Source organism: Ammodytes marinus (genome assembly GCF_949987685.1).
Source record: "Ammodytes marinus genome assembly, chromosome: 14".
NCBI lineage: Eukaryota > Metazoa > Chordata > Actinopteri > Uranoscopiformes > Ammodytidae > Ammodytes > Ammodytes marinus.
Window position 1 is genome coordinate 23,787,817 of NC_137218.1, and position 24,822 is coordinate 23,812,638.

General features: G+C 39.5%; 1 protein-coding gene across 1 annotated transcript in view; it reads left to right on the plus strand.

Annotated features, from left to right (window-relative positions):
* The window catches only part of opcml (opioid binding protein/cell adhesion molecule-like), a gene marked incomplete at its 3' end in the record, with an annotated part of 149,998 nt that overhangs the window by 97,372 nt on the left and 27,804 nt on the right, over positions 1-24,822 (plus strand). Inside the window, exon 3 of the mRNA XM_080041018.1 lies at positions 14,086-14,211. Within this exon, the coding sequence (XP_079897144.1) occupies positions 14,086-14,211 (126 nt within the window). The remainder of the gene's footprint in view (positions 1-14,085; positions 14,212-24,822) is intronic.

Genomic DNA, 24,822 nt, shown 5'->3' on the forward strand with positions numbered 1-24,822 from the left:
AAATTGCTCTAAATGTCCATGATGAAAACTGCAAATGTACATCCATACTTATTTGCAGACATTTGTGTATCACTTCCCCCTGATTTGGTAGCTTCCCTCAGATATAACTCAAACTATATCATGTGGCTAGAAAAAACTAAAATATACTGCACTGTAGCAACCTAGTTTACAAACACAAAATGAAGTGGTTGAATGATAGATTAACATTTTTGTTTTTAAATCATGCTGGATGCCTAGGCAGTATTCTGTACTGCCAACTTTACAAACATAAGTGCTGTGCATACTTGTCTCCTCAATTAAATATATTCAGAGAGAATGTTTTTAATTGACTCAAGTCCTCATTGGCAAGTGGTGAAGCATCCTTCAGTCAGAGTGAAGGCAGTGACATGATCATCAGATCAGACAAACATGAGGGAACTTGTCATAGCCTGCTGTGAAATCAGCGATGCACTTACTGCAGCGGGGAGCGGCAGTAAGGAAGACGTGTACCGGATTCAAAGTGATAGAAAATACAGGGGAAGTTTTCACCAAAGTGTATTCAAAACCATCAGTCATTCTGAGCACATGGACAAGAATGGACTTTTATGAAACAGCAACTTTAATAAAAAAATCCATCTTAATTAATCTTGACCAAATTCCGTTGTAGTGTGTGTGCACTTTAAGGTCAATTTTGCAAAAACCTAAAAGTTTCAGAGCTGGGCTAGAGGATACTTGTGCTTGTACTATTGTATTTCTGAATTCACAGACTTGTAACTTGCTTTATTCACCCCGGATAGCCTTACTCTTCATTACGAGGCAGTATTTCTGTGGTGTCTTCCATCATGGGAGCTTTGAAATAGAATATAGCTGAAGCCGGGAGCCAAATTAGACTGTTTTGACACATTACTTGATGCCTCAAGTTTGCCTGAAGCTATTGAGAAGAATGCTTGCTAAAGCCAGAAAACTGACACTTGTCATCCGTCCGTGAGTTAACATTATGGCCTCGGCATTTACAAATTCTTATTTTTGGCTACTTTGGATGGATATACACTTACCATCAGTGCAAATCTGTGGTTGTATACACTTGACTGTAAGCCTCTCTTGATACATCCTCAGAATGTAGAGTAACATCACATGATATATCCCATTTCAATCCCATTGATTTATCCATTTTCTTGGAACCTCCATTGTACATGTCAATAGCCAAGCTTCTGCACAGCTTGAACATTGAGGAGTTCATTTTTCATAATGGAGGCTTGATTTACAAGGGAGATTATTTGCATGGCATTTATGAGATGTAACCAGAGCAAACAACTCATCAGTTATTCAAAAAAACCGTGCCTTGTAGGGTATTAAATCTGATACTATATGTACGTCTTGGGAAAAGGCTGATGGTGTCATGTTGGGTTGGAGAAAAGTATGATCCTGGCCCTCCATGTTTTGTGATCCATCATTGGCATCCTACTTGTTGGGGATTATGAGTAGATCTGTCTGCTGTCCTTCTTGATACTTTAGGCTCAGACAAAAAGGAAGAAGAAATAAAGGGATCACCTTACACTACACAGATACTATCAGATACCGAACAATAGGAATGGCCTCCTTGTCTTGGTAGAAGCTTCAATAATGGTTTTCAGGCTACTTGACAAGTTACAAAGCTGTCAACTTGTTTCTAGTTCAAGAAAACCTCAATTTTGGGGGCAAAAACAGGGATGCACTTAGAGGTGTCATCAGTTGGCTTCATCCACAGCTGTCATAATGCGTTATCATAACGCTAATCCTTTGGGCTATTATCTCTGGAAACTGCATATTCATCTTACTCTACTTCACTCCAGAAGCAACTGTACAGTTATTTCATTTGATACAAATATATCTCTAAATATTTTCTTTAACATTTAGTCGTATATTTTTTCTATTTTTTATTTAAATCTTGACTTTTAAATCCATGAATGTGAAAACTATCCTGAGAATTACCCTCATTCTGATGCTGATTCTGAAGAAAATAACCGAAGACTTAACTTTCTTCAGCAGTTAGAGGAAATTGGAACATTATGGGGGAGCAGTGTTTTTTATTGTGTTACGCTGCAGTGCTGTAAAATGTCCTTACTTTCCTTGGCTGTTATAAAGCCACACATTGTAATTATTTCACCTGCTGGACTTCCATAGTAGGTGCCCAAGTCATTACAGATACAGAACTCCTGCTGGCAGCAGGCATTGTGTATTGAAGGCACACAAGGTCAGGTCCAGAATATATGTTTCTACTCAACCTGATTAAAATTTGGTTCTCAAAAGCATACAACCATCAGCATATATACTTGACTATGTGAAAACTAATAATGTAGTTTTCTACAAAACTGTTTATTCAACAATCCATATGGACTGTGGGTGTACATTTCAAAGATGGGGGATACACATTGAAAAAAAGTTTCTCTTTCATTGTTATTGTTGGACTATGGTCTCTTGGAACACTCCAGGATGCGTTTCATTTTAATTTGGCATACACCTTTATATCTGGTGTGTGAAGACATGACTGCAGGCATCAATACACAGCAGACAGATATGGAGAAAGATATGGTGGACATAGGAAAGGGGGGTAAGCAGGAGTAAAAATCCAAGAAAATTATATCTGATAGAGTTTGTTTTGCCGAATGAAGTTTTCCAAAATTCACATTCATATACCATTGCCTGTTATTAAATGTGTTGGCTGGGCATTAGTGAATACGTATAAACCATGTTGCTTGATGCACTCTCCTTAACTCTGATGTTACTTTCACCAGTTACAAGTCATGATTAGCTTCTGTGCAAGCTTGACATTTGTTTCTCTATCGCGGATCAGTCGGGACTGACCTAACGTTTGTCCTTTAAAGTGAAACCAACTTTTGATTGGTTTGTGTAGTTATGAGACCAGCCATATCTAACGAGATTATATACTGTATTATTTGAAAAAATACATGAACCAATCAGGCGCTGCCTTCTACTAACAGGTGGGGTCGAGCTCTGATTAAATGACAAATGGAATCATTTATATCATCTATTCTTCAAACATTTGGTCCTGATATGAGTCTCTGTGTATAATAATTATAATCTGAATATTGTATGTATAGGTCTATATTTTGTTCCTAATTTTACTGCATCACGGTTTGGTTCTCCAGCTGCACCGAGGCAGACAGGAAGAGATTACAGAGAGTGGTCAAGACAGCACAGAGGATTATGGGATGCCCCCTCCCTTCCCTCAGCGACATTCATTCGTCCGGCTGCCTCAACAGAGCACAAGAGACAGTACCTAGCCACACATCACTTGTTTGACCAGCTAACCTCTGGTAGCCGCTGCAGGTCCATCAGAACCAGAACAAACAGACTCAGAAGCAGCTTCTACCGACAAGCTTGTCCAGCTATTCAACCTTTTATGTTAAAAGCCACTCTGGCTATCTGGTTTTTAGCCCCATCATCTTCTTATTTTACTGAACACAAGTGGGCACTGACGCACACACAAAAACGGACACCCACGGACAATGTGCAATAATTGGTAAACACTGTACATATCTATTTATTTTGCCTTGTACTTTTTTTAAATATTTTGTGTTTGTGGGTATACTTTGATGCTGCTAAAAATGTGTTGTACTGTACAATGACAGTAAAGGATTCTGATTCTGATAGGGTTAACCTTAGCTTGTCCTTCATTGAATCTATATGTATAGTAGGAGTTCTGCAGTATCAGAGCTTATCAAAAAGACTCAATACTTTATGTACTTGAGATGATCAGAATAACAACATCTTATTACTTGTCCTCTGCTTACGTGTCAAGCTATTCAACCTTTTATGTTAAAAGCCACTCTGGCTATCTTGTTTTTAGCCCCATCATCTTCTTATTTTATGATTCTTATTAACACGGGTGGTGTTATTTGTTTTTCTTTCTTTCTTTCATGGCGTTAGCCCAATTATGAAGCATCCCACTGGGATACCTCCTGGCCACTCTGCCCTTGTCTAAATGTGTTTACCCATTAAAATAGATAATAAATAGATACACTATGTATCTATTAGGTTAATATCTTGATGAATTACAGCAAACTGTAGTTTTTGTTTTCTAACTCAATGATCTTGAGATAATATAATTGAGTGCAAGCCTCTAGTTTCTGTTTTTGTAAATCAATGGCACACAGCCTCCAGTTCAGTTGGCACACATGGCACTTTTGTGCAGGCTGTAGTGTCTTACCTGTACACACTAAAAATCATTGGATGAAAAAATTTACCCAGTGTAGGTCAATGTTACAATGGTGCAATGGTGAGATAGATTAACCCAGTGTTTATTGGTAGAACACACACAGCGGTAATGTACCAAAATAACCCAACAATGGGTCACAGCACCCCATTGGTATTGGGTAAAGTTAACTCAGTATTGCATGGGCGCTACATTGAGCCACAAAGCTCCATTTTCGACAGAGTGATTTTGTGTGCGTAGTAACTTTGTGACTGTATGTATAAGGGATTACAAGGAACACTTTTTCGATTGGGTGTGGTGGGGCATGCCTTAAAGAATCTCCTCTTCTTGTCATTCGAAGCAGCTTTGCCATTTTGTTCTAACAAATGTGCAGTGGAGAATGCAGTCAATGTACATGTGATATACACACACAATCTACTTTATCATCAAACTAATGTCCAGAAGGTACAGAGATGCTTCAAGTGAATATGGTAAGATACATTAATAAAGCTTGGACGGATAAAACACATTAGCTTTCATTGTTGCTCTCTACCATAGAGCCTTATTCTACATTTAGCGTTGAGCAATGATTGGATTAGCTTGCTAATGGAGAATGCGTGAGATAAATTATTGACATGTTTAACGTTATGATGAGAGAGGCTTTTATTTAAATGAAAAATGTCTGCTGTCATCTGAGTCAGCTCACAAGCACAGGACGTCAGCCTCGACTATTTCACTTTGAAAGTGCTGCTTACTGTGTTCTGAACTAGGGCTGGCAGAATATATATCAAATAGCTTTTCAATGGCATGATTACAATCTCAATTTTATCACAGTTATTTTGTTTATCATATTGGTTAAGACTGTTTTACAAGTTAGGGCAAATGCAGGGTCCACAGTTTGGTTTGGAAAAATATATGTTATGTTTGGTTCCAGGTTCCTCAGAATGATATTGTTTTGATATATGAATAATTAAATTGAAAGACGTATAAGTATAGTAAACATGTTCTTTAACCTAACAGCAGGCTATGCAAAAGTAATCAAATTCCACTCTACTGAAACTGCATAGTGCACCATTTAGGCCAAAGTTTCTTCCTGAACAGATTTAATATGTGTGTGTGTGCAACGGTCAATTTAACACTTGTATAAAATAAGATAGATCTGCAAAAATATTTACTTGCAGCGGAATTGTGCTCAGGCCAACGGATGATAAAATGAACCCATCGCTGAAATTTGGGGACCTGTTCACACAGCAAATTAAAAGACCCAGCTATCTCAGCTCAGCATGTGTGCAGGCTGAGAAATTGCTAGGTGCTATGTTGACGCAGTGCATCACCCTCTGCCATTTGATTTCACTCCGGTGCTGCTGTCATTGCTTTGGACTGGATCCTGGAAACCCAAGATGCAATGGGCCCCACAAGAAGAGCTGTGCCTTTGAACCAAGGCAGCTTTGGAAGTTTTTGAAGGCAGGTGTCACCGCATGTGCTTTTGAAAACCAGCCAGTGGGAGAACTAACCTAGTTTATTTCCCCTTCACTAAAGCATGAGCGGTCCCCACAAGGGGTTTTATCAAACTTTCCCCGGATGGAATGTTTGAGTGTATATTTCCTCGCTCCTTCACTTGGAGTTGGGTGTGCCTCTGAATTAACAATAACCACTGACAAGAACACTGAATGTTACCGAGATATCTGTCAGTGTTGTCTATTGTTTCCGATATGAGATGGCAGATTGGAGAATTGAGAGAGAGAGAGTGATTCCTTTTGATGTTTTCAGAGGCATAGTAATGTGTTCTGAAAGAAGAGTTAGCATCTATTATGGATCGGCTGAATGTTGGCACAGGAGCACAGGCTTTTGATGTTTTTTGGGGAGATGTCAAAGGTTCAGGCCTGCTCTGAAACAATCCTGTGCAAGTTGTCTTCAATTCCCTTGTCGTCAACACAGTCAATTCATTCATATCAAACAGAAATCATATTTAAGTTAAAAAAAAAAAAATCATTTGTATTGTCATAAAAAGCAGTAGGCAAAATGGTGTGCCTACAGCACTGTTCTGCAAAATACTGCAAAGTAGACAAGAACATTCATTGTAAATCAAATAGCCTGCATTTATAGCTGTATATACTGTAGCTTGTACTGAAAGCCTCAGACAATACATGTATGCATTACATTTCTACCTCTCATTCTCACACACACACACACACACACACACACACACACACACACACACACACACACACACACACACACACACACACACACACACACACACACACACACACACACACACACACACACACACACACACACACACACACACACACACACACACACACACACACACACACACTGTTGAGATTTGGTACTAGGAGGTGGGCTTGTAACAGCCAACCCTGGGATCTGTGGATCAAACTCTACCTCCTAATCCACATCCAAATGGAACTCTATTGGGGTTATGCACATCAATGTGTGAATAGGAAAATGAGCTAGTATGGGAATTTGCTGCTTTTTCAACACAAACCAATGTGCAGACAATATTGCAAGCTTCCAAAATATAATGAAGCAAGGTTTAATGTATTCATCACTCAAACACCCATACGAACAAAATGCAGACAGATAAATGTATCTACACCTAAAATTAGGAGACATCATGATTAGAACAAATCCCAAACACCCCTCATCCCACATAAGTATTTACATAACATGTTGTATAAAGGAAAAAAAACTAAGAGAAGATGCCTACCCTGTTGTTGATATAAATGAGATACAACAAATCAATACATAGCCTGGGTTTGGCATGAGGGGGATACAAATAATACTATCAAGTACTATCAAGTGGGAAAGGAAATTACATTCTGTCCATCCATTTTCCACAGCTTATCTTACATCACCGCAAGCTAAACAATATTGTACTTGTCCCTATATAAATGTTCTCCTTAGCTCATACAGGGGGATGGGATATGTACAGGTCCTTCTAAAAAAATGAGCATATTGTGATAAAGTTCAATATTTTCTGTAATCTACTGATAAACATTAGACTTTCATATAGTTTAGATTCATTACACACAACTGAAGTAGTTCAAGCCTTTTATTGTTTTAATATTGATGATTTTGGCAAAAAAGTAAAGAAAAAACAAAAAAATCTAAAAAAATTTGCATATTTCATCCGACCGATAAAAGAAAAGTGTTTTAATACAAAAAAGTCAACCTTAAAATAATTATGTTCAGTTATGCACTCAATACTTGGTCGGGAATCCTTTCGCAGAAATGACTGCTTCAATGCGGCGTGGCATGGAGGCAATCAGCCTGTGGCACTACTGAGGTGTTATGGAGGCCCAGGATGCTTCGATAGCGGCCTTAAGCTCATCCACAGTGTTGGGTCTGGTGTCTCTCAACTTCCTCTTCACAATATCCCACAGATTCTCTATGGGGTTCAGGTCAGGAGAGTTGGCAGGCCAATTGAGCACAGTAATACCATGGTCAGTAAACCATTTACCAGTGGTTTTGGCACTGTGAGCAGGTGCCAGGTCTTGATGAAAAATGAAATCTTCATCTCCATAAAGCTTTTCAGCAGATGGAAGCATGAAGTGCTCCAAAATCTCCTGATAGCTAGCTGCATTGACCCTGCCTTTGATAAAACACAGTGGACCAACACCAGCAGCTGACATGGCACCCCAGACCATCACTGACTGTGCGTACTGGACTTTGGCATTCCCTTCTCCCCAGTCTTCCTCCAGACTCTGGCACCTTGATTTCCGAATGACATGCAAAATTCGCTTTCATCCGAAAAAAGTACTTTGGACCACTGAGCAACAGTCCAGTGCTGCTTCTCTGTAGCCCAGGTCAGGCGCTTCTGCCGCTGTTTCTGGTTCAAAAGTGGCTTGATCTGGGGAATGCGGCACCTGTAGCCCATTTCCTGCACACGCCTGTGCACGGTGGCTCTGGATGTTTCTACTCCAGACTCAGTCCACTGCTTCCGCAGGTCCCCCAAGGTCTGGAATCGGCCCTTCTCCACAATCCTCCTCAGGGTCCGGTCACCTCTTCTGGTTGTGCAGCGTTTTCTGCCACACTTTTTCCTTCCCACAGACTTCCCACTGAGGTGCCTTGATACAGCACTCTGGGAACAGCCTATTCGCTCAGAAATTTCTTTCTGTGTCTTACCCTCTTGCTTGAGGGTGTCAATGATGGTCTTCTGGACAGCAGTCAGGTCGGCAGTCTTACCCATGATTGCGGTTTTGAGTAATGAACCAGGCTGGGAGTTTTTAAAAGCCTCAGGAATCTTTTGCAGGTGTTTAGAGTTAATTAGTTGATTCAGATGATTAGGTTAAGAGTACCTTTGCATGATATGCTAATTTTTTGAGATAGGAATTTGGGGTTTTCATGAGCTGTATGCCAAAATCATCAGTATTAAAACAACAAAAGACCTGAAATATTTCAGTTGGTGTGCAATGAATCTAAAATATATGAAAGTTCAATTATTATCATTACATTATGGAAAATAATCAACTTAATCACAATATGCTAATTTTTTGAGAAGGACCTATATAAACCCTCAAGCATGTTACAGCTCTGGCCTCGGGGCCTGCTCCCAATGGGACCTGCCTGGAACACATTTGAATCAGATTCTGAACCACCTCAGCTGAGACCCGCCACCCTGCAAATGAAACTCATTTCAGCCACTTGTATCTGTGTTCTCATTCCCTCTGGTTATTACCCACAGCTTATGACCACAGATGAGGCTTGGAATGCAGATTGATCCGTAATGTAAGAGGTTTGCCTTTTTGTCTTTAATCGACAGTTTTGTGCCATGTCAGCAGCGGTGTGGGCTTTGTGCTACAATATACTCTCCAGATCATCTCTTGAACAAGTGACTGAGGGCATTTTCACCCCTGATAGTCTGCTAATAGTTGGCATCAGATGCAAGCATGACACGTTGTTTAGTTTTTCAACAGGTGTGGTTCTCTTTCACACCGACCATTTCCTCTGGTCCATATCAGTTGGTGAAGGGAACCAAAATGCACCGACATAAGCCATGTGAGAACAATGTTTTACTGGTCAGTATTTCCATGATGAAATACTACATAAATAGATACATATAGCCTAATGTTTTTTTTTGTAAATCACAGGAGAATGGAACATTGTCAAGGCAGTGCCATCTATGTCCAACTACTATAAACACCACATGGGATATAAACCACATACACTCACATTTTAAAAGCAAAGAGAACCTTGTGCTCAAAAGTCTTTCCCCGGTCTAACTTGTTTTCTTCTTCAATTTAATTTTCACACCTTTGACATATTCATTACAAAGTAGCTATAGCTCTCAGTATAGCCACACCGGTGGAATATTTTTAACATCAGTCAAATGCTGTGTTAATCCAATTATATACAGTATAAATATATAACAATATGAAGGTGGCCATATAATGAGAACTTTTATTTGTTATGCTTCAATACAGTTTGCTGTTGTAACATGTCTACATTTACTTCCCAAGTTTGAAGGCAGAACTTAAATTAAAGTATTTCTACATTGTGTTATTTCTACCTTTACTTGAATAAAGTATCATTATTTCACTGGAACTCCCAGGAGGAATGCAGGATGTTTTTGCTCAGTCTGCTTTGAAAAAAAAAAACTTCTTGTTTTGAGTTGTCCTGACCCTGAAAAACTCAAGTTTTTCTTGAAATCTTGTCTTATTCTCATGAGGAAAAGTTGGAGCTAAAACATCCCCCGCACAGGATACCATTGCATTGTCTTGACTGTAGATTTGTCATACATGCATTATTCATATTGTGACACAGACAACAGTGTCAAAATCGCAACATTGCTCACTATACCATTTGTGTTCTCATGCCCTGCAGATGTCACGGTGTGGCACTTCTGCCTCTTGTATCTTGTCTATCTGTTAACTAAGCCCATTAACCAGCACAATGACGGTTGATTGCTATTCGAAAAAAAATAAAAAATAAAAACATAATTCAAAGAAGTACAACCAAGTCAGTCGAACATCAATGTTAAGTAAAAATCCCATCCTTTTAGCTTTTTAGGGGCAGCCTCTTGATTCCATTTTGTAATTAATTACTGGCTTCAACACCTTTTGGCTGAGCCAGCATGAAGAGTGGCATGTCCCCGGGCCCCTGGTACCATCCAGCTGCAGCCCTGTTGACAGGGGAGGTGTGTTTTTTAATCACCTGGCCACTGGCATTATCAAGCTGGAGGGCCTGTCACCTGCTCGGCACACATATGCTCCAAAGTGGTGCCTGCTGTGCCTCTAACCAACCACCACAATTCGCCCCCCTCCCTATTAAGAGCCTCTTAAAGTGGCGCCACATGTTGCAGTTTACCCTCAATGAATCATTACCAAATAAGCTGTGTGGCATCGCCGTAAACGGTATACAGTTGGGGGGAGGTGTTTCGATACATTTTGCAACCATGCAGGTTTGGCAGGGAATCCATTGGAACACTTTACAGTAATAGAAAGGGGTCTGGTGCAACATATCAGAAACTGGTTCCTCTTTTGCAAGTTAAAGACGATGTATGGCCTCCACTATATACTGCAAAATGTTTTCTTGATTTTGTGTAAAGAAGAGTATGTTGTGTGTGGACATTGGACCGGAAGCTGTAGATGAAATGCCTTTTCTATTGGTGTAATGTAATTTCACGTGGGATGGGACACTTAGTGGCATGGCACGTACATACAAATCTATTCATTAATGCATTCATTTCTGTCACAATATTCAAGGTATTTGAAAATAGGCAAAGTTTAGTCTTTAAGCAACTGTGTTTTCCTCTTACCCTTCACAATGTGTAAACAAAGAACCACCAACAGGACCTCAACAGACTAACTAATTCTAAGGAAAGGAAGACTGAGAATGTCACTGTTCTTCCTAGTCATTTTATCATGCAACTTATACTGTCAGCAGACACCCTCGTTCTGTAATTCCAATTTTTTTTTTGTATTAGTTTACACCCAAGTCAGACATTTCCAAGTTCTTATATTCCAATATTCTAGTGGGTGTCCACTTAACTTTACACCAAGTACTTTCATTAACCATACAATTAATGTACAGACATCACCTCCTCTCATGTTCAAGTTGGTTGAATACGATAAACTGTAGGAGCTTTAGAAAACATCATGGTACATTAACTAGGTTCAACACAATGTCTTGATCAGAATGTGTTGCTAGAACATTTGATGTTATTTTTCAAGGAACAAAAATCTTGGCTTTTAGATTATATAGAAGAAACGGAGACAATTATAAATTTACCATAAAGTTAGACAAGTCCAGAATGCTATAATTGTATTGAAGAACACTATCCTGTAATACCTCTCTAAGCATTGTAATTACAAGAGATCTCCAAGGTTTTCTTCTTTTATCTGAATATGGGTATTAAATCAGCCTTCAAAACTTCTCTTATGTGCACTGTGACTCGAGTTACTTTTTATATTGTTTCTACACAGAAGAGAGAAAATGATGGTGGATTGAGGACACAGCCAGATGGCCGTGTGACATCTTTGTAGGAAACTAACAAAGAGAACCTGTGTAGCACATCATGTGCAATTTGCTAAATTGTTTTACTTTAGTCAATTCCATTACTTTGCCTTTCCATAGAAAACATTTTGGAGCCACTTCCTTGACTTCTCATGTAAAAAGCGGAAGATAATTTACAAAAGGGGAGACGGCAAAGCCTTTGAACCTCTGAAATAACAGCTTTCTTGGCAATGGTCCTGTGTTGTATAGGTACTTTAGTAAAGTAAAAATAGGAAGGCAAAGCAAGGCCAATTCTGCTCATATAAGATTAATTTAGTGTCAACAGTGTAAGTCTTAATTTTGCCCTTCCTCAATAGCTTTTACTTTTTACTTTGCTGCAGTGATGTAGCGGTGTACCTCAGTGTGTGTCGGTACATTGTGACATCACTCTTGAGTGTGGTTACAGCCTACTTCTGACCTTACCCATTAAAGGTGGAGTCAGCCATGCGGGAGAATGTTTGTTGTCAAAATCAGTGAAAACATCCTGTGTTCATACACAGCCTAGGCTCTGTAAACTGGTACGTAAACAAAGGTGGCCCGATTGCTAGCAACATGCCCGTGTATTAACACCAGTTTTAGTTCAGAGCACACAAAGGACGGACAGATAGCGGATCGTGAGGAGATATTCACTGATTTTGAAGAACAAGTGATTTTGACAACAAGCAATCTCCAGAATCGCTGACTCCACCTAATGCTAGCTGAGGTCAGAGAAGAGGGAATTCAATAACAAAAAAATTGTCCTCATAGACCTGGCATGGACTCATGGCCCGATGTCAAATAACGTTTAGCTAAAAAGGAAAGACAGTTGTGATGCTGCTATGCCAATACCAATGTGTACAATGTCGGCAGAGGGCTTCATTGGATTACCTGTATCCTATTAGTGAGTGTTGTGATACTGGTTATATTTGATAAACTAAGGTTCCTTGTTTTGGGTGGCATTTAGAGAACAAGGCAGCACACACCGTGTCCTGAATGAACCAATCGGGTTAGCTTTAGCAAGGCATGCAAATTGAATTGGTAAATCCAAAGGTTAATGTGATTCAGAGTAGAATGCCTCTCCAGCTCTGATCCCCTAGCACAGGCCACACATTACGACCATAATATTCATTACTTTGTATTTGTCTTGAAAATGTGAAGGAACGAAACATGAAATAATAATTATTATTAGTGTCATTAGTGTATCTTGGATGTGTTGCTCAAATACGTTACTGTGTTTTACCATTTTACCATGTTCTCAAATATTATAAAATTAGATTAATTAAGTTATATCTTCTCTTAATCACTTTGAATGGAATGGAATCTGAAGCTAAAACTATAATACATAATTAGAGAGTTATGCGCCTAATTGGCATCAAGAGTACTTTTTTTCATCATCCAGGGAACCATGACAACTGCTCTGGAATTTATAGAGAAATTAATTAAGTCTCAATAATGACTCCGATGTCTTATTACTTAGTATGGAAAAGTACAGTTACAGGAAAACGAGTGAACAATGAGCCGGCCTTCTCAATATCATTATCTTGCCGTTATAATAAAAAAAAGGTGGAACAAATGCAAGCAGCATTGCAAATGAAGCAATAAGTTATATCATGTAGGGTTTTTGTGTGTGTGTCTGCACTTGCCATAGTATAGTGTCTATCAAATTTGCAGTGTTTGCATAGTTACCTTTACTTGTGCAACAGAATATGGTAAAACTATTGCAAGTTATGTGGCAGGTGTTGCAGTCTAGCTGCCTCCATGTCCAAAAGAAGTACATGCAATTAACGCTTTTTGCTGGTTGATTGTACTGTAACGCCCCCACAGTAAAAACTCACAAATATGTCCTTTGTCAAAAATGTGTCATTAAGCTGTATTGAAAAGTATACTATTTGAATGTACACCATTGGAAGCATTTGCTGTCCTTTAAACTAATACTCTTGAAGCTCAAGTAGCCATCACTGAGGAAAATTACAGTAAAGAAGGATAACTTATTACCCTTGATTTGAAGCTTCAATTTCCCATGGTGCACTTAATGAAGACACACACAAACACACACACACACACACACACACACACACACACACACAAGAAGACAAAGATCAAGTTGGTCCAGTAAGAGGGATGAAATTATGTCTTACTCCAAATCAGTCAGATGCTTGTCAAATGTGCAGCGTGGCAAAGATACATGATGAAGAAAATCCATCATGTATAAGACTACAGCCAGCCAGAGGATTGTCAAATGTGTCAGTTAATTTCATGCTAATTGAGTCCCCACGACCCGGGGGTTATTTTTATCCTCATCGCTGTTCTAATCACGTGGACTGGTTTGCCCTTTGCTTAAGTGTCATTAATTAAACTAAAAACATCAATCATCATTTTTTATTTTTTTTTTCTTATCTCTCCACTCCCAGTGCCGGCCAGGATCACTAACATATCGAAGGACATCACAGTGAACGAGGGCAGCAACGTCAATCTTATGTGTCTGGGGGTCGGACGCCCCGAGGCCAATATCATGTGGAAGCATCGTTCGCCAAGGGGTAAGCCACCGTTTATTTTGCCTCTTAAAGCTGTAGTTTATGTAATATTCCTGTTATAATTAATAGGGATGGGGCCGATCCGATCCAGTATCGGTATCGGGTCCGATATGGCCGAAATCTGCGTATCGGATATCGGACTGACAGCTCCGATATTAAAATCCGATTTTTTTTTTTTTTTTTTTAACTATGTAAGAGCGAACATGCGCCGACGTTCGGTGGAGGGAGAGAGGACATCACTTTATAATTTGACATACAGTACATATCAGTTTGTTAGCCAGTGAGCTAACCAAAGCTAATCAAAGTCAGGGAAGTGGAGAGGCTTGTGACAAATTCTACTATGTTAAATACAGCCAGAGAGAGGAAGACTGTTCAGACAAACAGACCACCACATATTCTAGTGGGGCAGAAGTGATCATTGAGAAGGATTTTTTTTGTGTGACTCTATAATTCTGCCTTTAAGATAAACCTATATGCATTTGTGTATATTTATTGCTCTTTTAAATTAGAATTGCTTAAGCCTTCCTAGCCTAATACATAAAATCACCACCAACAAAAAAATGTATAACAATTATGATATCGTATCGGTCAGTATCGGCCAATATCCAAACCCTAGGTATCGGAATCGGAACTAAAAAAAGTGGATCGTCCCATCCCTAATAATTAACAGTGCAGAACAATTCAGATAAAAGGGCAAAATGCAGTGGATTTGTGAACAGCTTTCACACGAGTAAGGACCTTGATTACCAGCCACAGCAAAAGCAATATTTTATGTATGTATTAATTGCAAATCACAAAAGGTAAAGAATACGATGTACATGCAGAAATAAAAAGTCTATTTTTCAGATTCTTAACAAAAATATTTCATTTCTAGCATTGTTGTCATCTGCCTTGACTTCATAATTTGCTTATCAAAAAAGGTAATCCAGAAATTGCACACAGCAAAATGTGTTAGGCGAAGCTGCAACAGCATTACCTCAGTGTAAAAGGGGACTGAACCAGACCTCCTACGCATACAGCCCGATGTGAACATTCACACACACACACGCTCGCTCCAAGACTGTTTTCAAGTTAATATCCGCCCACGTGCAGAACAGCCGTTTACCTTCTGCGGGTTATGAATCTGGAGCTTATGTGTTAACATGGCCATGGGAGTATTAATGTTGATTAATTCCAAGCTTTCACCTATCGACTAGGGCCTTGTTTTTCTTCTTCCTGTGAATTGGAGGCTGGTTTAACGCTACCTATGGCCTGACAAAACCCAACTTTAATAAAGCATGATTTGACTGGAGGCCACAGCTGATTTTGGTGGGTTGTGTTGTGCTGGTAGTCACAGCCCTTAAGGAGAGGGAAAATTAAGCTCTGTCTATGTGTGCGTTAAGTAAGTGTGTGAGTTGCGTGCGTGTGTGTGCGTGTGTTAGAGCACTTGTACAGTATTCATACCCCTTGAAATTTTCGACATTTAGTCACGTTATAACAACACGGGTACATTTATTTTATTGGGATTTTATGTGATAGACCAACACACAGTGGCACATAATTGTGAAGTGGAATGAAAATGAAACGTGGTTTAAAAAAAAATTAATAAATAAAAAACTGAAAAGTGTGGCGTGCAAAAGTATTCAACCCCCTGTAGAACCACCTATCGCTGCCATTACAGCTACAAATCTATTGGAGTATGTCTCTACCAGCTTTGCCGATCTACAGACTGACATTTTTGCCCATTCTTCTTTAAAAAATAGCTTGAGCTTCAGATTTAGCATCGGATTGGATGGAGAGCTTCTGTGAACAGCAATTTTCAAGTCTTTCCAGAGATTCTCAATTGTATTGAGGTCTGGACTTTGACTGGACCATTCTAACACATGACTATGCTTTGATTTAAACCATTCCATAGTAGATTTGGCTGTATTGTTAGGCTAGTTGTCCCTCTGGAAGGTGAACCTCCACCCCAGTCTCAAGTCTTTTGCAGACTCACAGGTTTTCTGTCCTGTATTTGGCTCCATCCATCTTCCCATCAACTCTAACCAGCTTCCCTGTCCCTGCTGAAGAACAGGACCAAAAGTTTGGTCTCATCTGAATATCTGAATATGCTGTGTCCCCCACATGGCTTGTGGCAAGGGATGGAGGAAGGTGCTCTGGTCAGTGCAAAGTGCAATGTGTGGTGGGAAACTCACACTGCACATCACCCTATACACACCATCCCCACTGTGAAACATGGTTGTGGCAGCATCATGCGTTGGGGGTTCTTTTCTTCAGCGGGGACAGGGAGGCTGGTCAGAGTTGATGGGAAGATGGATGGAGCCAAATATAGGGCAGAAAAACCTGTTAAAGTCTGCAAAAGACTTGAGACTGGGTGAAGGTTCACCTTCCAGAAGGTTAAATACCCTAAACATACAGCCATATCTACTATGAAATGGTTTAAATCAAAGCATAGGCATGTGTTAGAATGACCAAGTCAAAGTCCAGTCATAATTACAATTGAGAATATCTGGAAAGACTTGAAAATTGCTGTTGACAGACACTTTCCATCCAATCTGATGCTGAATCTGAAGCTCGAGCTATTTTGCAAAGAAGAATGGGCAATAAATATCAGTATGTAGATGTACAAAGCTTGTAGAGACATACTCCAATAGACTTGCAGCTATAATTGCAGCGATAGGTGGTTCTACAACATATTAACTCAGGGGGGCTGAATACTTATGCACGCCACGCTTTTCAGTTTTTTATTTCTAAAAAAAAAATTAAAACCATATTTCATTTTCATTCCACTTCACAATGATGCACCACTTTGTGTTGTTCGATCACATGAAATCCCAGTAAAATAAATGTACGTGTGTGGTTTTAATGTCACAAAATTCCAAGGGGTATGAATACTTTTGCAAGCCACTGTATAGTCTTCAATGTGAGGACCAGTTTATGCTCTTACTGTAACTGTTTAGAGAGTGAGGACATGCTTGGCAAGCGAGGAGATTTTGCCATGTCCCTACTTCTTTAAAAGGTCTGTTTGACGGTTGGGGTTAGGATATTTAGTTGTGATGGTTAAGATTCCCGTTATATAACTACGGAGCGCATTATGTCAATAAGTGTCCTCACAAAGATATAAGTAAAATAATGTGTGTGTGAGTGTGTGTGTGTGTGTGTGTTCTAATTGCGTCGGCTCCCCGCTTCCCACTGAGCATTCAGCGGTGTGAGTCATGCGCCGCTTTCTCTCTATAGGATCAGATGTTCAAGCCTCCAACATGACATGAATGCTTACAGGCCAGCTGTTCGTCTCATCCTCCCCTATTATCCAAGAAGCCAGGGAGAGAGAAATCTGGCACGGCCCCGGTGTGGCGCCCCGACTTCAACCATCTCAACCCATCCGCAACATATCCAACCCTCCATTAACCGCCTCCCCAATATTTACTCAGGATATCATCATCTCCCCCGTAAAAACACATTAGTCTGAATTGCGAATTGTAATCACATTCCAAAAAAAATAAAATGGGGACAACTTTAACGACTGAGACAAAACACCACCACCAAGCCAGATGGTGCAATTTACACCGACGGTATACTTAGTGATAACGCCCCAGTGGGGCTCTGAGTTCATTTGTATGTGTTAGATTTAGACAGACGTTTGGCACTTGTTTAGTGTTATATTTCAGTCCAATATGAGCTGACGCAAGCTGTGCGAGAGACCTGTCAAATTCTCAATTAGGGTGTCACTAATAAAGAGTGATAAAAGTCACATTATATAAGTAAGGGATAATGTATAGCGAACGGGTCACTCAATAAATAAAGACCGACAAGGTAAACGGGAGCCGGATGTGCAGTAAGTAGCCGCGTATTACACGGCAACTAAATTAATCAATTAATTGAAGCAAAGTGTTTTAAGTATGGTTATATTGATTTGATAACAGTTGTATTTCTTATGTCACAAAAAAATGTTTGTTAGGAACTTTCTCATAGTAATGGTAACTGTGTAAATATGTGGCCAAACTTACTTGCATCGTCTTGACTGGAGTCTTTTCAGAAATTAACCATGACTACGAAGTTCCCTGCTTTCCAGATACACTCATGTGTGTCATGTTGAAGAATTATTCCATTGTTTTTGGAAGTTTTGAGTAGCAAGCCTTACTGTTTGTCGACGGTCATTATCAAGAAATAATTGCCTGTAGAATGCAGTGATTGACCAATTAGAACACAGCATTTATTAGTGCCCTGTTATTATGCCATTTGAAAGTTGATATATTGTTCAGCGCAAGCTCATCTTTAGAATGTTTTTTTTTCTCTGCCTTCCAAGATGAAACTCTAGCAGTAGAAATATAGGAAGTCACTCGACCAAGCCATGGCTGACACACAACAGCTAAAGTAATGGCAAAGAAGCAATAGAATCCCACTTGAAAAGTAATATACAGACTTCACTAGCGCGGGAGTCTGGTACACTGCATTTCACTGTGTTTGTGTGTGTGTGTGTGTGTGTGTGTATGTGTTATTGTCAACAGGGAAGATAATGGGTTATCTTACTTGACATTTCTCTGAGTTGCACTAATGAAAGGATAGAGACTATGTGGGGAGATGTTTTGGGCAGCCAAAGAAATTCTCGCTGGCAGTCACAATCTTTATATGTTTTTTTTCTATCTTCCAGAGTGGCATTTCCCCCAACTAGCTCCTTGCCGTTTGCTTTTCATGTTTGTCACCAGCGATAATGGACTCTTCCCACAGAGGATAGTGTGTGTGTCTGTTAGTACAGAAGCTAAAGTAAGCAGCCTTCTCCCTGAGTTAAACCCACTTTTTTTTTATAGAAAGTCCCCAATCTGCAATGCACCGTTCTACCTGCCTTGCCATTTGATAGTTGTTTTTCCATGGCATATCATTTAAAATGGTCACACTCACATGCTGTCAAGGCAGCAAATGTACTGAAGCATCCAATGATGCATAAAGATGCCTCACCTTTCACAAGTCACATGGCGGCAAAAAAATGGCTCTGGCAAACCCGGAAGAAAAATGGAAAATACTGGAACAACATTAAAGATGCACCACATGTGAGCCTGGACTCGTTGAGAAGTTTGACAAATGATCAGACTTAATGTTACCGTTTAATATAAATTATACTTGCGCTGCACTGTTGAATGAAGGGAGGCTCCACAGAATATGGCAATAAATCCTTCAATACAGATGGTGAAAGAGTTGTGTGGAGAGCATAGCAGCCCCTTTAAGTGCATCTAGCCTCTACGGCCATTTACTTAATGTCAGTGTAAGTTTCACCTTTTATTTTGTGCACTGCCAGAGTCACTCCCCATCCCAACTCGGAGGAGATCTCATAAATTATTCAGTGGTGCCCATGGTACTGCTGGCTGCTAGCCACTAAAAAGGATTAGAAGATATATGGTTGGGGGAAAACAGTTTATACAGGAACAAATGCAGTATGGATCCCTTCAACCGATTAGGACTCATTAAAGTGGATAGGCTGTGTGAATGTACACTCTCTCATATGTCTGAGCCTTTACTTTTTTCAAATTACCACCAACCGAAAGATGGCTGCAATATGTGCTGTTTTGTAGAGGTGTTGTGACTGCGCTCACGTTATTGATATACAGGCTAGCATTTACACTGTACAGTTGCCAAAGTTGTCTGTCTTTTGTTGTTACGCATGAACAACCATTCAACTGTAGTTTAAGTGTTTTTTTCTGGTTTCAAGACAATTGGCCAGAATTTGATGGCGATGAATGTTCTATAATCTGCTTTACATGTACAAAGGTCTGTGGTCACACACATATCACTAGTACACAAGCTATTTCTCCCTGACTGTATATTTCCCCCAAAATATAACTCAATATCAAGTCAACATAATGTAAAGCTCACAAACTTTGAAGAGAGAGAGAGAGCGATTGGGAGAGAGAGAAAGTTGGGTTGATAAATTGCATTGAGATAACACGTAAATAGCACCAATATAACTGCTTGCACCAATTAGCGATGGTCTTTGTGAATTGGGTGGTATTCGCAAAACAATGCTTATTTGCATATGAAGGGGGCAATGTTGCAATGAATTGTTGAATATTCCCTTATTTGCATACTGCTTGGCAGTGCAGCTTGTGTGCATTGCCACATGTTTGCATGCTTTGTGAATTGGACGCTATCTTTTTCTCTCATTTGCACAGGGTTAGCGGCCACAAAGGCATCTCAATCCATTAGTGGATTTGGCCCTATTTTGTTCTACTAATTTGCAACCTTATTATTTATGTTTTTTTTTTAAATGGAGGAACGTATTGATACCAGAATAAGTGTTTTTCTAGCTACACTTTGCAGTGTAGCACAGGAGATATTAGACGGCTGATGCATCATGTTGGTGTACTTGTTGGAGCAATATTCTCAAGTCTTTCCCCAAAAATGTTCAGATTTTAAGTCCTGACAAGTAACTTGTGAATCAAACAGCTTCCATGACATCTGAAGCCCAATGGTTTGAAAAATTGCCAGTGGTGCATATGATTGACAGAACTACCTGACAGATGTTCTTAACCGGTGATTAGTTTCCTGATGAGTGCTATTGAAAAATGCATACATCAGGAATGAATAGTACGCTATTCACAGTGATGTTGCCAAGAGCAACAATACCCTGGCATAGCCCACTGCCACTGGTGCCGCAGTTATCACTGGCACAAGAAGAAAGTATGTGTGCAGGTGTTGCTTGCCAAAAAAATGGAATAGAAAATGCTCCTTGGAAATTATTAAATGTAATGCCACTTCACAATGTGCCTACATGTATTCTGGTTACAGGGGGGAATAGATGACGAATGCCTGTTTGATTTCAAGTTCCAATTTTCATCAAAAACAGAGTAGTTCTGATTTGTAGTCCGTTTCAAAACAGACATCTTCAATCAACATCCCAATGTCAACGCATTAAAAACAAGTTATTATAGAGCAGAGCTGGCAGAAATAAGTTTTTCAAAGAAGGGATGCCGTAGTACGGATATTACATCTTGCAAATAATAATGGCAGTAGTATCAAAGCAGTATTTAGTATCAGCAAATACCTTAGAGGTTTAGGGATCAGTATAACAAAAGATCACATGCACTCTAACTTTAATGTATTTACTTTTATGCATTGGACGCAGGTATTGTTCACCAGTTTCCCTGTTGGTAATAATGTATTTTCTTTACTCCTGAAATATGCAATTAGGTATAGACTTGTTTATTCCAGCCCCAAGAAGTGTCGGCAGGTAACCATTTTCTTAGGCTGCATACACCCCAACAACATTTTCCAATAACATAGGTTGATAGCTTATTGCTTTGAGCACAGTTGTAGCTAATGCCAACCCAGATAATCGTTTTGTTCCAACCTCTGTTTTCAGGTCTATGGTGGCTGGTTATCAGAGAGAGTTTAGCAGGAAAACACAAACCTAAATCGGATTTTGAAAACTTAGGGGAGCATGATTTTATTAAAAGTATTTTTGGTAGAGCTGGACCCTGCTATGGAGTTACATGGGTACACAATAACACTGTGCATTTGACATAACGGAATAGAGCTAGACTAGTAAACACCTATGTGACTAAAAGGGGTGTGCACCACCATTATTTACTACATTTAAATAGGACAAAACAGCACAATAAAGTGTCTTGTAAAGCAATCCCTTGCAAGTATGATGCTTTGCATGTATAGAACATCCAAGATGTCAGCAGTTAAAAAAGATCAAATTCCAGCAATGCCACACCGAATGTCACCCAGGAGAAATCCTTTATTCTTAGAGAGCCGTTTCAGGGCTGTGGTACTTTCTCAATAAATAGGGTTTGAGTTGCGCACCATTATCCATGAGAGGCTTTGGAAGCTTGGCGTAGGCTCCCAGGACAATCATAAAATAAGAGTTTGAAGATGAAAGGCAACAAAAGAAAAAAGTCTTGCCAGCATGAGTTGGATGAAACCCTCTCATATGTTTGGTCCCTCTGAAACTGACCCTTTCCATCTCATGATGACTGACTTCACCAAAGTGGAGTCAATCTATTCAACAAAAATCTCGGCGGAGTAGTTCGGAAACTCTTCAGCTTGCTTTCAATGGTTCCTCCGTGTAGAGAAAGGCAACTACAAAGAACAAAAGAAAATATTACATTTACACCTCTTGATTTAGTTCTGGCGTGAGAGAAGATTAGGACAAATATGTACTAGATTTGAATAATACAAATCTGTTAAGGGTACATCATCCTACTGTAGAACAGCTATGATCCTTGACAAAGGAAAGTAGATCATCTAGGTGGTAAATATGTTGACCAGTGTTTTCATTCAATCTGCAGTGCCTTTACAAGTTTGAAGCTCTGTTCCACAATGCATTGTTTTAACAAAAAATATATAAAACTGGGTCAAACAAATTGGCACCCACCTCATAAAGAATGCACTGGCATAGAGACTCAACTGTACTTCACACAATAGAGCTACAGTATATACATCTTGTAATGATTAAAACATGTTTCTGCCTCATACATATTTATTATGCTTTTTTACTTTAAAAGAAGGATTTCGGGGGGAAAACCTCTGTACCATTATAACACTTTTAATTTTTATAACCATGTCATGTTGAAGATCTTTGGAAATAATAACTTTTAACTCTAATCTTGTGTTATCACTCATATACATGGAATGAAGGCATGCTTGAACCCATGCATGAATCACAGATACTAATAAGGGGATAAGCATAGAATCATCAAACCATTGGTAGTGTAATACTGGAAAGCTAGGCAGAAACACGGTAGAAAAAAAATGTCTCCCTCTAAAGTAAAATCCCCTTGCAATAAGGTTTGAAATTAAATTCTGTATTTCAGGCTGTTCACTGATAATCATTGTTGTGTCCTTTGACAGTAAATAATTAAGAACCGTTCATTCACTGATATCTCAACGTTAAAGTTAAATACGATAAAAACTAAAACTGTCAGACGGTACTCAACAGGAGTTACCCTCAGAGACATAAATAAATCTCAACGATGGTCAGACCAAAAGAAAATATAAAAATTACTAATAGGGAAGTGAATATTGGACCTATCTTCATCTTGTGGAAACAAATACAGGCCAATTTTGCTCCGTACCTTGATTATACCATGTTTGATTATACCATGTTTCAGTAGTTGGGTTAAAATTACGATTTTGGACATTTGTCATCATATATACAGAAGCAAGCACTTCATAAGGTTATGGAACAATTTCCTTCATAGAAAGAGTTAATATGGTCGGATAAGTCATCCTTCACGTTCATTCTCGACATGTGGGTGAGTGCATTTGTGGCGTACACCAAGATAATAGAACAGGCTTGAATGTTTGATCCCTAACAGTGAGGGGATCTGGTGGCCTTTTTATTGGAATGGCTTGCGTTAACTCGTACCCTTAGGAGGGAAGAGTCACTGCAGATCAATACAAAGTGTTACTGAGCCATCACATTTATCCTATGATGGAACATTTCTATCCTGAGGGAGTGCTCTCTTCTAGGTTGACAATGCCCCCTATTCATAGGGCATCAGGGATCACTCAATAGTTCGATGAGTATGAGAATTACGTGAATCATATGGCCTTCATAGTCATATACATAGTGGATACCTATGGGAGATGTTGGACAGATGTGTTAGAAAGCGCTCTCCTCTAACCATCATCAAAATACCAAATGAGGGGAAATCTTATGGAAGAACGGTGCTCATCCCTTCAGTAGAGTTCCAGAGGGATGGAGAATCAATGCCAAGGCGCACTGAAGCTGTCACACTTGTGCATCTCCTGAGAATGTCCATGACACAGTTGTGAGCTTTGCCACAGGCTCTGTAGTGTGTTTTAAACGTGTTGTAACATGTACAGAAATTATACTACTTCAGCTAGTACCAAATCGAATGTTAAAGATCTAATATGCTGGGTAACACTTTGCTTGGCAACTCATTGTAGGATGATCAGCTACAGCACAGTCAACCTGGATAGGAGCCAATATAGCCATTCCGAATCAGGTTCCCCTTTTTAAGGGAATGTCCTTCTTTTTATCTCACCACCACCCCCCTAAAATACTCACAGGAGGACAGACACATTTCAGGGACACTGTTATACACAGCATTGAAAAAAGATTTTGACCTGACTGGAATCCTTCTTTTTCGTTTTGCACTTAAGTGTGGGCTCACAGTGCCCGTTACTAGCCCTCAGCAGCAGGGATCAAATGTTCAAAAACAAGGGATACATTGGTCAATACGCTTTGTGACCCATTTTAAGTGCTGCATGGGGGAAGGATTTATTTTCCAAATGCAGCCTTTAGTTCAGACAGCAGTAGCTCTGAGGCAGACACTGTGTCTTCGAGAAAAGGAGTGAAAACCAAGCTCCTTCCTTGTAGAAAGGATATTTCCACTTGGTGCATATTTTAAATAATTGGCAGTATCATTAAAAACTGATGATTAGTCATTCTCATAAGTTAAACCTACAGAAGCAGTCAGTGTACTGTATATACACTGAACAAAGTCATGTGTGTAGAGGGATCACTTTGGTATTGTACACCAATTACTGTGAATCAGACAGCTTTGGGGATATGTCTAGAGATGCTGATTGTTAGCCAGCCAGGGCCAAAACCCAGCACTGGATACTGAAAATAATTCATATAACATTTGTTGGAAAGCATTTTTCCAA